At 39.0% G+C, this 13,893-nt stretch overlaps 1 protein-coding gene across 1 annotated transcript; it reads right to left on the bottom strand.

Annotated features, from left to right (window-relative positions):
* Positions 1 to 4,588: 4,588 nt before the first annotated feature.
* LOC117427758 (P-selectin glycoprotein ligand 1-like) lies at positions 4,589 to 11,847 on the bottom strand. Its single transcript, XM_034046020.3, has 2 exons — positions 11,682 to 11,847; positions 4,589 to 7,256 (listed from the first exon to the last, which is right to left on the bottom strand). The coding sequence occupies exon 2, from the start codon at positions 7,234 to 7,236 to the stop codon at positions 6,094 to 6,096; it is 1,143 nt and encodes a 380-aa protein (XP_033901911.3). The 5' UTR covers positions 7,237 to 7,256; positions 11,682 to 11,847; the 3' UTR covers positions 4,589 to 6,093.
* Positions 11,848 to 13,893: the final 2,046 nt, after the last annotated feature.

Here is a 13,893-nt window from a genome sequence, read left to right as displayed (position 1 = left end):
TCTGTCAAATTGTCTGATTCTGACAAAACACAATTCTTTACACTACAATATCCTTTATAAATGACTTTACCCTTTAGGCGTATTTTTATTGCTAAAGGGTTGGAGAACATCATAGACTACTATCGCAAGTGTTAATGGAATGACGGGATGAACCTGTCTGGTATTAATCATTCGTTTTGATAAGAGTTGTCTTTTCTAGCGATGGCTGTCCCTACACACTGTTGCACATTGGCCTTTGCTGTTCTTCATAGCCTCATCAGCAGAGCACAAAGAAAGTAACACAGTGTCTCTGTTTAAGCTCAGCATGGGGTAGCTCATTTCCAGCAGGACCCTGCTTTCACAGTTCAGATCGTTTAAGGAACTTCTTTGCAAGGAGCTGCTCATCCGACTCCAAGATGCACACACACGTCTTCTATTGCAGTGCAGTACAGAACAGTACTGCTGATATTGTGGGAAATATACCAGTAGAGTATTGTATTCAGGGGATCAGTGATGCTGCTGCAGTGCTAAGTAAGAACATGGATGTCTTCATCACAGTTAAAGGGTGGAATATGTCCTTGCACTGGGTGCACCCTGTGCCAAGAGCTTCTTTTGCTAACCCATCATTTTATAACCCTGTGCCTCCCTACTCGCCCTTTAATTTCACCTCCTGATTACAGCTGCCTTCACCACATTTACAGAAACGACCCAGGCAACTCTAATGCGTAGTGTTGTAAACCTCTTGAAAGGACCCAGCATGATGCCTTTTTTAGTACTCTGAAGCATACTCCACTGATAGTCCTGCTGATGTTTTTACTTATCAAAGTATTTTGTTTTTAGTAAAACCTTGACCCCGCTGATAGATCAATTTCATTTGTGCTTAGATTTGTTATTTTAATATTTCTGTAATGTTATTGAAACTCAGAATATTTTATAATGCCTCTGCTTATTACTGAAAAATGAAAAAAAAAAACATGCACACACAAAATCTAATACCTAAAAATAAAATACATTTCAGTGAAACTTGCAGATATTTTTTATAATTGTGTCTTCCAGCAGAGGTCGCTGTAGTGTGTAGACAGAGCATAGCTGACATCCACTAAATAATTCTTCTTGAATAAACTTCAATTCAAAGGAGGAGCCCTACATTCCAATCTGCCTCTTTTGATGTGCGCTAAACAGTGTTGGGGAAAGTTACTTTTAAAAAGTAATCTGTTACAGTTACAGAATTGTAACTAGTTACAGTAACATATTACTTGAAACAAAATGTAACTAGTTACAGTTACAGTTACAAATAGTTACTTCTCAGGCACAGGGTCACAGCTATTGCCTTGGTCTACTGAAACGGTGGACTGTGATTGGGGAGTTTAAAAAGCCAAGTACATGTACGTGTGGTCAGTGTTTTGATGGGAAGGTGTTGCATCTTTTTTGGACATTATCTATGAAGTCTGGATTCGCTCAGAAATAATAAGAGAGAAAGAAAAAAGCGAGAAACAATAAAGTCATTTCCTCGTCCCAGAACAGTAGAAGCCCTGCTGCTGGAAATAGTGTGTGTGGGAATGTAAGGTTGGCAGGGATGGGGTTAAATCTGTCCCTGCCAGTAATCACAGGTGTGGCCATTCCCCAATTAGGTAATTGATGCTAATTGGGAGAGAGGCCACGTGTATAAAAGGAAGAGAAATCGCCGGTCTGGTGGAGAGAGTGGGTGTGTGTTTTGGTTTGTTTAGGGATGGTGAAGGCCCAGTCTGTAGTACTGTTTGTTTTGTTTAACCTTTTTTATTTTGGCCCTTGTGCCTGTTTATTTGTTCCTGTTTTTGTGTGATTTTGTTAAATAAATGTGCACAGCAGCGCTTCACTGCAGCTTCTGTCTCTGAGTCTCTAATTCCTGCCAACTAACATCAGGGCCCACAGTGCTGTCCTGTCACAAGAATTATTCATTTCTAACTATCATTACACATTTGCAAGACCAACATTATTAGGAAATCACATGAGGCATATAATGGGGGGATATGTTTTAAGCACATAATTGAATCGCTTTAGAGAATATTATAACATGCAGTAGTTGGAGATACACAGTTCTCAAGTGTATTCTAAAGGAAGACAAAGAAAGGATAAATAATAAATGCATGTGATGCGTGCTTGTTTGTGTATTCCTGTGTCACTGTGTTCAGGAATCAGATGTTATGACTTCACAAGAAATGCAAGGGTAAGTCCGGACGTCTAAACACCATTGATAAAAGAACCTTTCAGCTGACTCGTGCCTCTGATGAAGGTCCTCAGCCTTCTCCTCTGAAGGTTAAATATCCCACAGCTAACAACTACAGTTAGCAACTAGACTAGCACTAAAAGAAATGTAACATGCACAAAGTCATTCTTTTATTTGCTCCACTGTGAGAAAACAGTTATGACAAAGGGCCTCTGATGAATATGCATTCCAAAAGCTGGCATTGGCAGATCTTCATTCATATGGGGTATGGTCAATTGAAGGATCAGCAGCAACTTCAGGAAGACAGATGTTGCCATTACTGCCAATAAAGTAACCTCATAAACTAGCAAGGCGTTTTTCAGAGCTTCTGTTCCAAAGCAACATTCATTGGAATTCTTTTTATTTTCTTAAAGGAAATGCAAAAAAACAAAACATATTAGTTCCTCAATAAAAACAGGTCTATACAGTGTTTCTTAGTGGTGACACAAAATGCATTGAAAATCCCTGTTGATGCACCCCTTTATTCAATATTTCGGAGCAGTTTTCTAAGACTGAATTTTGCATTGTACAAACTGATATTTCTATGTGCAGTGCAACTGTCCTTACTGTAACAATGGTTTTTATAAAGGATCAAACTGCAAAGTGTATTAAGCATTGTGCGACCCCACAGTTGCAGAACATGTTGGTGTTATATATATATATTATATTTTTTTTTTCAAAAGCTTTGGTACAAAGATTTTTTACATGAAGCACTCATGGGTGAATCTGAAATCTCATTTCTTCCAAGACACTAATTTTAGAACATCCTGCCAGCGGAGCTACAAGCTCATACATGATGCCTGAGCCTGCTTGATGGTTCATCTTTGTCTAATGACCTGTCTAATTACCGTTTACTGTACGTCAGTGTGCAGCAAACCCATGCATTATCAATTGCTCAGCTCCTGACACTAATGCTGCATGCTTTCCACCCTAATTCCACAGCACTGATTGAAAGCCTGTAAAGGTTAATTGCATGGCTCCTTAGTGAAGCTTTTAAACTGAAAGAATCTACCTACTGTCACTAAGTTAATAATAACAGTGGTGTGGGGCATGGGAACTGCTGGGAGGAGTTGGGTAACATGATGTACGTTGTAAAAGCACGAGTTGCAAAGAGCTTTACCAAACCATACCAGCACAGTCACTACCGTATATTGCACCAATGTGGTCTTGCATCATTCACTGTGCAAAAAATGGAATGTTACACAATATCCTCAGTACACCCAATGCATCATACAGGAAGGGTGCTCATGTCAAAGCAAACCTTTCAATGTGGCATTTTTATTAAAGTTTCAGATTACAGTTTTTATTCATCTAAAATTAATAGTTTTTTTTATGATGGGAGGCACGGATTTCAGCGTTCAATATGACTTGTGCAGGAGAGGCACACTTTTTGTAGATCATGTTGTGTTTGTAATCCCCCAGCCCTTGATAAGTGAAAAGGCTGAAACGCTGTGTTGTGGCTAAATTATTAATACAATATAGATATTAAAACAGAGGAAACAAATGCATAAATAAATAAAACATGGTTGTTTTTCTAAGCAGTGTGAAGCACTGAACTACCTGCCCTTGGAATGACAGAGATGGTTTCTTTCCAGAACAGCAGAACGTCTCCATCTGTCTGCCCTGAAGTAATCTGGGGGAGGTGAGCTGGTTGTGTGTGGTGGGAGGGAGACTGTTTTGACTCAAAGCAAGATTTGTTTAAATGTATTTTTGTCCTTAGATCATGTTTACTGTTCCATTGCGGAAATCACCCTTTTAAAGTTTACTATCGCAAAGTGTAAAAACGCATGGTAAAGCATAGGTAAGCATGGTAAAGTATAGTGAGGTATGGTGAAGCATATTAATAAACAATGCAAACCAGTTAAAATATGGTAAATAGTATAACCAGGGGAAACGCATGCTAAGACTGCAAAAATACTGTGGTAAACTTTGATACGGGCCGGTAATAATTAATTAATAGGCACTGTGGTTTGTTCTCTTCTGGTCCAGACACACAGCCCCAGTGAGAGTACTTCAAAGTGCAGGAAACTCAAGACCATGGATGTGCACGGTGATGGTGGTGCACATGGTGTGCTGTACACATGATCTGAAAACCATTTCCTGATTACCAGCGAAATAACCCTCTCAGTGCAAATCTATATCACTGGGATTGAAGACCTTGGATGTTGTTAGTACTGAAATATGTACATACTTTATATGTTTAGACAACAAAAGCATAGCTTTGAAGAGCTGTAATACGGTAAATACAGGGAGGTGATGCTATAGATGTCCTCATTGTTTTCTCTCTCTAGTGTCACAACCTTAAAACCTTAAAAAATATCACCAGGCTTTGGCAAAATGACCGCCACTGTGTTGACACCACTCTTAAATTAGTATATTTATTATGTATATTCTGCAGTAAAATTCCGTTGAACCAATCAAAATGCATTGCAGTACAAATACAGAAGAGGTTAACTGTACAAAATGAAGGGGCTTAGCCATCTCCAGTTTTGATCACGTACGTAATTTGGGCATGCATTCCAAACTGTCACCATCTCCCAGTTTCTTTTTCTTCAAGGTTCTAACATTTGTGAAAATTACAGTGTTTGTTTAAGTAAGGGGTATTGTACAATGATCCACAATTACAAGACTGTGTTTCTGTACAACAGTGTAGATTAATACAGTACAGCTAAAAAGTTTTTGTTAAGAATAAATGCATTTAAAAAATAAGCTTGTTTCATTCTAACAAAAAGGCAGTATTAGATAAGTATAAATGCATGTAAATGAGTTATGTGATCTTGTGGTGCTTTCTTGCTGTGTCACTCTTGCATGAGCGTGTCACTTGTACTACAGGGAACCAGAGGACTAATCTCAGTGCCACTGAAATGACAGCCATCTAATGGCACCAGCCCTTGATCCACATAGACACTATCCATAGTCCTTTGGCATCCTGATTGCCTTGATTCAATGTGTCTTCCCAGAAGCAATGAGGTTCAAATGAACTATGTATAAATAGTATGGTGTGGATCGTACTGATCACACTGGACCCCAGCTTATATTAAAAAGTGCTGAAAACGTTGCACTGGAGCTTAGTTAAAATGTCCCAAACAGTCTGTAGCTTTGTTCTTGTGTCTTAGACCAGCATTCCTTATCATGTTTACCGCTCATGTGCTGTTGGACAATGAAGGCGCCAACTGGACATCACTTTCTATCCACTTTTGTTAACAAAATCATCTCAAGAAATGATGGTTCTCTGATTATTTAAGTCCTTTGTATGTTTCGGACACGGTAAGGCTATGTGAGTACAATAGATGATGTTTCTGTGGGCAGAACCAGGCTTTGTACAGCTTTGTAGGGATGTTTAGAAAACGACAATTTGACTTCTGCTTCCTCTTTTGCAATTACAATATGGCATTTATAATCAAAGGTAAAGAACAACACCCTAAAATGGGAAGTGGGTTAAACTACAATACCCCTTTGTTTGGTTTTGTCTTTGAATGTTCTACAGTACCTTATTTTAACGTTCATGTTTTTTTTCCACTTGCATTTTACTTTGTAATTGTTCTCTCACTCCAGCATCACTTATTTTCCAGACATCCAAAAACAAATGTTGCAGGTAAAGAAATGGATTTGTTGGTATAGCATAACTTAATATTGACACGCACATGACAGCAAACTAATGGCAGCCAGTCTCATTGCTCTGTGTGAAGTTATCGTAAGTCTGCATTGAAAACATACTTTGAATGTGCTCTTATATAATTGGTTGTAGCTGCAGCAGTGTATTGTACATATGAGCGCTTTTGTACAGGGCTCTGGGATGCCAGGGCATGAAGGTACGCTATATAAAAATACATTTGTATTGTATTGTATTGTATTTCAAAGGTTTATTGTTATGGCTGTAAAAAGCTGTGAAGTGTGAGATCATCCCCCTCGCTGTCTTCCACGTTTGTGATCAGGCGGCAGTTGGATTTGGAGCCCTTGGCTTTGTTTCTGGGAAAGGCCTCTGCATCAGACAGCAGTGCAGAGATGCACGTCATCTCCGTGCCCTGGCATTCGCTCATCTTGTACTTCTGCTTGGTGCTAGAGAGCTTGGTGCACAACACGATGGTGCAGATGATAAAGATGGTGGCCACCGCAGCCAGCACAGCGATGGCTATCAGGCAATGGCTCACCAGGCCCCCTTTCCTGTGGAACGCGGTCGAGCATGGGAACTCCCTGCCTTGGTTGGCTTGGGTGGTGGTCCCGGTGGAGCTGCCTTCTCCAGCCACAGTGGTCAAGCTGGTTCTCGTGGTGGTATCCTTCTTGAGGATTAAAACCACGCCCGAGGAGTTGGTTGAGTTGCTCTGGGACATAGTGGAGAAGTCTGCAGAAGAAGCAGGGGGTTCTGTGGTTTCTGTTGTGTCATACTCAGAGGAATCTGATGTTTCCGTTTCATCGGTGTATGGTGTGATTGTCCCTGTGTCATGAAAAATAGCAAAAGAAGCGTTGCTGTTAGTAGCATTATCTGTTCTTGCTGTGCTGGATTGTGGAGATTCAGTGGTGGTGCTTGCCACTGTAGGGGTAGTCTTCTGAGTGATGGATGATGAGACTGTGCCCTGAGGATCAGGAGAATCAGTCGTAGGTTCCTCAGTAGCATCCGCAGTGGTCTCGTCAGGATCCATAGTACTGTCATCATCAGGTTGAGTGGTAGAGATATTCTGAGTGATGGATGATGAGACTGTGACCTGAGGATCAGGTGAATCAGTCGTAGGTTCCTCAGTAGCATCCGCAGTGGTCTCGTCAGGATCCATAGTACTGTCATCATCAGGTTGAGTGGTAGAGATTTTCTGGGTGATGGATGATGAGACTGTGCTCTGAGGTTCAGTACCCTTAGTTTCTGTTCTAATGTTCGGAATTATAGGACTTTCTGCCTCTGGATCCCTGGTTCGTCTGGTCTGTGGTGTATCTGTAGAATCTGAGGGCTCAGTCAGGGTTTGGAAAAGAGCTTGTGGGAGAAGTGCAAAAACTACCAGAGTCAACCAAACGCAAGCCATCTCTGAGGAGTAGTTATGTTCTGTAATAGAAAAGGAAAAGGCGTGGTTACTCATCAGTTCCATGGTAACAGTGCTTCCAAATCTTTTCCCCACAAAGACTACTCTTAGAAAGGCACCCCTACAGGCTTTCTATATACCTTGCTCCCTCTTCATTCTGCGTCTAACTTACACATCAAGAAACAGGGAACTAATGAAAACAATTAATTAGTGGAGGGGTGCTCACAATTTACTTTGTGTGCGTTTTTTGGCTCCTAAGCACTGCAATTGCAGACATGGCAGAAAAGTGCAATGCATTGCAATGAGAACTTCTTTTACACTCTGTTTTGATGCTGTAACTAGTTCATGGAGGATTAATACTGAGTAATTTTCCATTTAAGCCAAATGCATGCAATTTGCATCTCCTTTTCTTCTTGTAATTTTCTGAAAAGGAAATGTAGGTTGAAGGTCAGGTAATGATATTCTACCGTACAGATTCAGTCATATATAGAGAAGAATGGACTGCTATACAGCTCTGGATCACACGATAGAATGAACTAATTGTGCTTCATAAAGGTGAATGAAACCTGCTGCATAATGTTACATTAACATATTGAATTACATACAGGTTTGTAGTTTTCCATATAGTTACATGATATTAAATAAAATATCTAAATGATGTTAATATAGTTTATTATTATTATTATTATTATTATTATTATTATTATTATTATTATTATTATGTCTCAATCCTAAAATTCTAGTCGGTTCTGTGACTCACTTGTATTCGTTTCCTACACTAAAAAAGTCCCTCCTGACATCTGACGCCTCTCCCACAGAAAAGCTGTTTGCACATCCAAAAAGTGTTCTATGTAAATTCTGTTGAATTGTATTTTAAAAGAAAAATCCCAACATTTAGTCTTGCTTCTCTTTTAAGTGTGTATTGAATCATTCTGAAACGCTTGTTTTCTTGGCAGCCCTCAATTACCAACAAGGAACTTCTTTGCAATGGCATGATTAAGAGTTATGAGAAGTGTCAAACTGGAAGAGCACCCTGCACCTTGGCATAGTTATTTATTTATAGAGCATGTTGCCGTGCATCAAAATATCTGACCAGCTTCCTACATGTTTAAAAACAGGAACTGTCTTCTGAGAAAAGAGATCAAGTCATCTAGATTGCACACACACACATACAGTACTGTCGTGGCAATGCAATGATCTTCTGTTTACTGTTACAGTGTCAGGCCCTCCTTCAGTGTGGTTTCAAACCAAGCAGCTTATCTACCAGACTGAAGGATTTGGCTTTTCATTGCTGCTCATTGCAGCGTGGAAAAAAACAAAATTCTCAATAACATGTACAACAAAATATATATGTCCTACTCTTCATTTAGAAAAAAAAAGATTTATCTGTCCACCATGTCCTCTTGCAGGTACAGTACCAGTGAGAAGACTGTCTCATGCCACAAAGAGAAAGGAGTGACACCTTCTTTATAATTTATACAGGGTCCTCACAACCTTGTACCATGAAAGCTGAAGGAAATGCAGACAACTTACGGTTGTAGAGATATTCTTTGAACCACTTTTATTAATATGTTTTAGTTGGGGGGGAGGGGGGGTAACTTCCTTCTTGGTTAAAAAAAATACCCCGGCTGAAAACCAAGCCAGCATGTACCGGTGTTCTGTTTTAGGAGTGACCTTGAGAAAGGAAGCTGTCTCTTTAAGAAGTGGCACAGGCACGCATGACAAACCAAGTGTTTTAAAATGATGTGCTTTGCCCCTAACCGCAGATCATAGATCAGCTCTAGTGTGGTCTAAGAAACAAGCTAGAAAGGCGGAAAGAGGTTGTAACGGACGGCTGTGTTGACTAAATTAGTCAAGCTGTACGGTTTGCAGTCATTATGAGTTTGGGAAAGGGCAGCTTTTACTCAGAACGGAGGATAGCGGTTGTAGTTGATTAAATGTAAGTCCAGCGGTTACTGCCGTTGGACCCTTTTTAGAATACACACAAAGTGATTAAGTTCTGAATTAAATCAAAACGCATAGCATTTTTCCCTGTTTGTATATGTGCTTGGGAGCACTTCACTGGTCCTCAGTGAGTAACAGAAACAGACAGTTTTGTCGACAGTGAGGCTGTGACTAATACAGCAAGCATCAATCACATGAGGCTATAAGCTTCAGCCTACAGATTCATTCTTTATCTGTCAACTCTATTTCCTAAAGTGAAGACGCACTGCAGAGTTGGCAACAGAACAAGTTTCCATCCATCTGATAAATAAAAAAAAAAATTTATAAAATCACTGATAAGATTTGATCAACAGAACCACCCCGTTGATAAAACAAAATAAAAAATTTCTGAGAAATAGGATCTGATGATTTTTAGCAATATTATCATTCTGTGGGTCACACTTCCACGGTAACACACCCATCAGATAGAGAGCAGCCTAGGATAACAGTTGTTAACCGTGAGCTGATATGTGGATTTGCTCTGCATGTCTTCTAGAATAGAGACTGCTGTATTGTGATGAGTCTGTCTGCACACTTTACAACCAACCTTTTTAAACACAACAGAGACTTTGGTTCATTTGAACTGTATTTGAACTCCTGTTTGTATCTATTCAATAGCACCTCAACCGGATGCAAATGCAGAAACTGGGTTGTTGTGACCATAGTCTACCTTGCTACTCACAGACAAATATGCTCAGAAATAAAATGATATTAAAATGAACATATTGAAAACTGCGGCACTCAGGGATTTAGGATTGTGCTTCGTAACGCCCATAGATCTTTTCATTTGTATTTATTTCATGGTAATATAGCACCCTCATGTCTTCATGCTTATATAAATAAATAAGTGTATCTGGGTGTTTCACTGACTGGAGCCACAGAACAGGGAGATATCGCAGGCACTGTGTGTTCTGATTGAGCGCATTGTTTACACATTTTAATACAGAGTTTTAACATGCACATTTTCTAATAATAGTGCATACATACACATACATCAAGCTCAATACAGGATGCACAGAACACCACGCACCAAGCCCTTGCTTAATTTAGCTTGCACCATTATTAAAGGGCCAGTTTAAATTTTAAAAACACAATCTCTGCAGATTGGCCCACTGGAATGCAAGCCTCCCATTTACCTTTAAAAAAAATAACAATAAAAGGCAGAACTATTGATGCAACTTATCTTTCCCAATCCTGACCATGCAATCAGGAAATCCTTTGTTTGCTACAAGCAGGCAGAGCATCTTGTAATAACAACACATGTATACACGCTGGTGCCGGTAGGCATTGACACACTCTTTTGCAAGGCTGACGGACACTACAGGGCGTCAGTTGGTATCAGCAACATTGTATATCTCATTGGCAACAATTCATGATGTCATCTTGAACTCCACTCTCCACTGACCTTCCTCTGTTCTGTCTAGGATGACCCCTATCTGTTATTCTCTCTCTCCTTTATTCTGTTACCATGCTGTACTTTAGTTATAAGGTCAGGGTAGGAACAGCACAGGCTTTAACTGTCAAGGGGATCTCCTGCAATAGTCACATTTCAGGGTGACAAGAACACATTGATTTGAATTGATGTTTCCCCCATTTATACAATTGCAATCTGCTTTAAAGTTGTCCCTTATTCCACCTGTTTAGCATTCAGATTCTATGTTAGTTTACAACTGCGAACACTCAAGTTATGGAAAATGGTAACACTTTAAAATATTGACTGCAAAGTCCTAAGAATCTCATAGGATTTCATAGGAATAACATCTCTACAGTAAATGCATTGTTGTTATTTTATTTTGTAATGATTTTTTGTAGTCTTGAGGATTTCTTGTTTATTTTCAATTCAATTGGAAGACCACAGGAATAGAATTGAGAGGAATTTTCAGCAATTATTTTAAAGTGCAAAAAAAAAGAACATCATGGATATCACATCAGGACAACCCTTAGACAGAAAAAAAATGCACTTCCATTTGCTAGCATACACAACATGTCCCTGGATTAACTACTATACAACCAACGCTTTCTAAACACATTGCAATCTTTAAAGCGTGTCTCTGTTTCAGTGTTATCGTTTCACATTCTATTTTTTTTTTTAAATAAATATTTTTTCTAAATGATATATATATATAAATCCCACGCTGATACTGTATTCCCTGGTGAAGCTAGAAACACAGACATGCAAACATGAAGGTGGGGGGAAAGCAACAGATACAGTGGATTCTTGGGAAGTTTTTGGTTTATATTTATTATAATTTCTTTGATATTTTTGGATGGCTCATGATGAAAACCATGCCAACAGCTGTAAGATAAATCAACTACTGAATAAGTCCAGGCGAAGTCTTTTGGTAGTAGCATCCACATTTTTAATCTCAGCACCCTGCCCTTCAACAAAAACTTGGTGGTAATATTAGTTTTGAAATCAGGTCAAAGTTGTTTCTTTGTACAATTCAACAAACAGCAACACTTACCTTATTAGCAGAGAGTCACGAGAAGGTATAAGAAGGGACTGTTCCAAGAGCATGATTACTTGTCATTGGCAGACTGTCGGTTTGCAGCATGACTTGTTTAAAAGCATTACCTGCTTGCACATACACAGGAAGCCTGGCTGCTTCTCATTTCGCAGAAGTGAAGTTGAGGTTTGAGTTTTAAAAAAAAGACAAACACAGAAGCAGTTCTGTCTTTTCTGCGTATGCAGTAGCGATGCAAAAAAATGACGCAAGCGTGTATTGGCTTTTAAGCATAGGATTGTGTGAGAGGCTTTGAATGAACAGCGCAGGGAGTATGTTTATTAATTTATTGTTTTATTAATTAATTAACTAAAATGTTCACATTTCAGATTAATTCAACATTAGGCATTTGTTTTAGTTAGGCACAGGAAGCACACAAAGTTACACCCATAAACCATTACCTTCACAACTATATTCAATATAAACTAAGTTTTAGGGTTTAGGTAGTCTTCAGTAAACTATGCTTAAGCTGTACTGTTGGAAGGCAATCATTCTGAGTGGTTCGGGGTTACGTTGCTTCAATGCAGTTATCATTTTTCTCCTAAACTGTCTTTACCTGGCTTTGAGCTTGTCTGGAGAACCCTTCCTCACTCCATTCAAATCATGTGACAATGTGACCTTTCAACTCTGCCAGTTCCTACTGTCAAATGCATTGATTCGAATGGAATGTAGGATTCTATAACTGAAGCTCAAAGCAAGTTTGAAGCAAAGAACAGGCAGGTTTAGAGAAACGGGTTGGAGCTACAGAAGCCAGAATGGTGTTATCAGAATGGTAACAAGCTCTGTAAAATAGTAAGGGAAATTGCCAACCAGATATTCAAACCACAGGACGCTCCTCTGGCTGTAACGTGCGGTCACTGCCTTGTCATTCCTGTGTGCTGCTGTTTAAATGCCCTGTATTGGCTACTGGGAGCCGGCAAATCTGTCCAGCCCTGTGACTCAGTTCATTTACTTTGTAATGTAGAAATCACCCCTGATTTGAATGCAATTGAATACTAGATTGAATAGTTTTTGTGTTGAGTTCATATAAATATTATTGAGTTTGGAGTAGTTTAAAAATGAAATAATCTTAGCATATGAGAAGTATCACTCCCATGTTTACATCACTGTATGTACAGCAGAGTGAGGCAAACATTACAGCTGTGAATTCAAACTGCAGGGTTCTTCAGGATAACAATGGCACTTCCTGGAACTGCTCTTAACTGACATCTACATGAAGTCTAGATGAACATTTGACTATCTGACACAACAGTCTCTCAATGGTAAAGATTGAAGCTCTTTGCCCTCAGAAGCTTGATGAGTATTAGTGTGCATGCTACTATAAAGATAAGCATAGAATTGAGGCTGTTTTTTTTTGTCTTGGCATTTTTATTTGTGGCGCCATTAGCGCTGGCCAACACTCCAGCGGTACTGACTGCACAATTCACTTGATCGGTATTTGCATTATTATTTCTTTTAAGAGCTCAGGTATCGCAGACTAATATTCCTTTAGTTTTGACATGCTCTGTGTCTTTAGAACTGATTGTGGTGTATTCAATGAATGATTTGTTGCTTTTTGAATCTTAACCCAGTGCACACACGAGTGGAGGGTCCTCAACGATGTATAACTTTAAACAGTTTATTGGATTATGCCAGAAATCGATCCAAAGGTCTATAAGAGGCTGAAGAATATGATTAAAGTTTGTCGAATATTCAAGGTAGTTATCTTGATCAATATGTGTGACAGACAGTCCAGTAGATGATGTAATTCTAAACCAGCAGACGAGGACATGACAAGACAGACAAATAAGTGCAGCATTTATACCTTATTTAATCACAGCACACTTTCATTCATTTGATCTTGTTTTTGTTCATTTAAAAAATGCCCTGTTGTGGAATTGGCTTTTAAAAAATACTTATTGATATATAATATCATGATGAACAAGGTTAATGTTTACATACATCATAAAGTGAAGCACAACTAATAGTAGAATAAGTAGTGCCTATTGTATCCAGTAAATTATATATTTCATAATACATTTTTTATAAATGACACAGACTAAGATGCCAACCTTTCAGACATTAAAAAGAGGGGGCACGCTCTTGGCTTTTTGGTTGGTACAGTATATTCATTCCTCTTTAATGCTAAACAAACATTATAGGGAAATTCCTATTTTCTCCATGAATGAATCAT

Source organism: Acipenser ruthenus, chromosome 21 (assembly GCF_902713425.1).
Source record: "Acipenser ruthenus chromosome 21, fAciRut3.2 maternal haplotype, whole genome shotgun sequence".
NCBI lineage: Eukaryota > Metazoa > Chordata > Actinopteri > Acipenseriformes > Acipenseridae > Acipenser > Acipenser ruthenus.
The sequence above is the reverse complement of the archived record's forward strand: the minus strand, read 5'-3'. Positions and strand labels throughout refer to the sequence as shown.

Coding starts and splice junctions, on each gene's coding strand:
- LOC117427758 (XM_034046020.3), bottom strand. CDS start 7,236: ATGGCTTGCGTTTGGTTGACTCTGGTAGTTTTTGCACTTCTCCCACAA.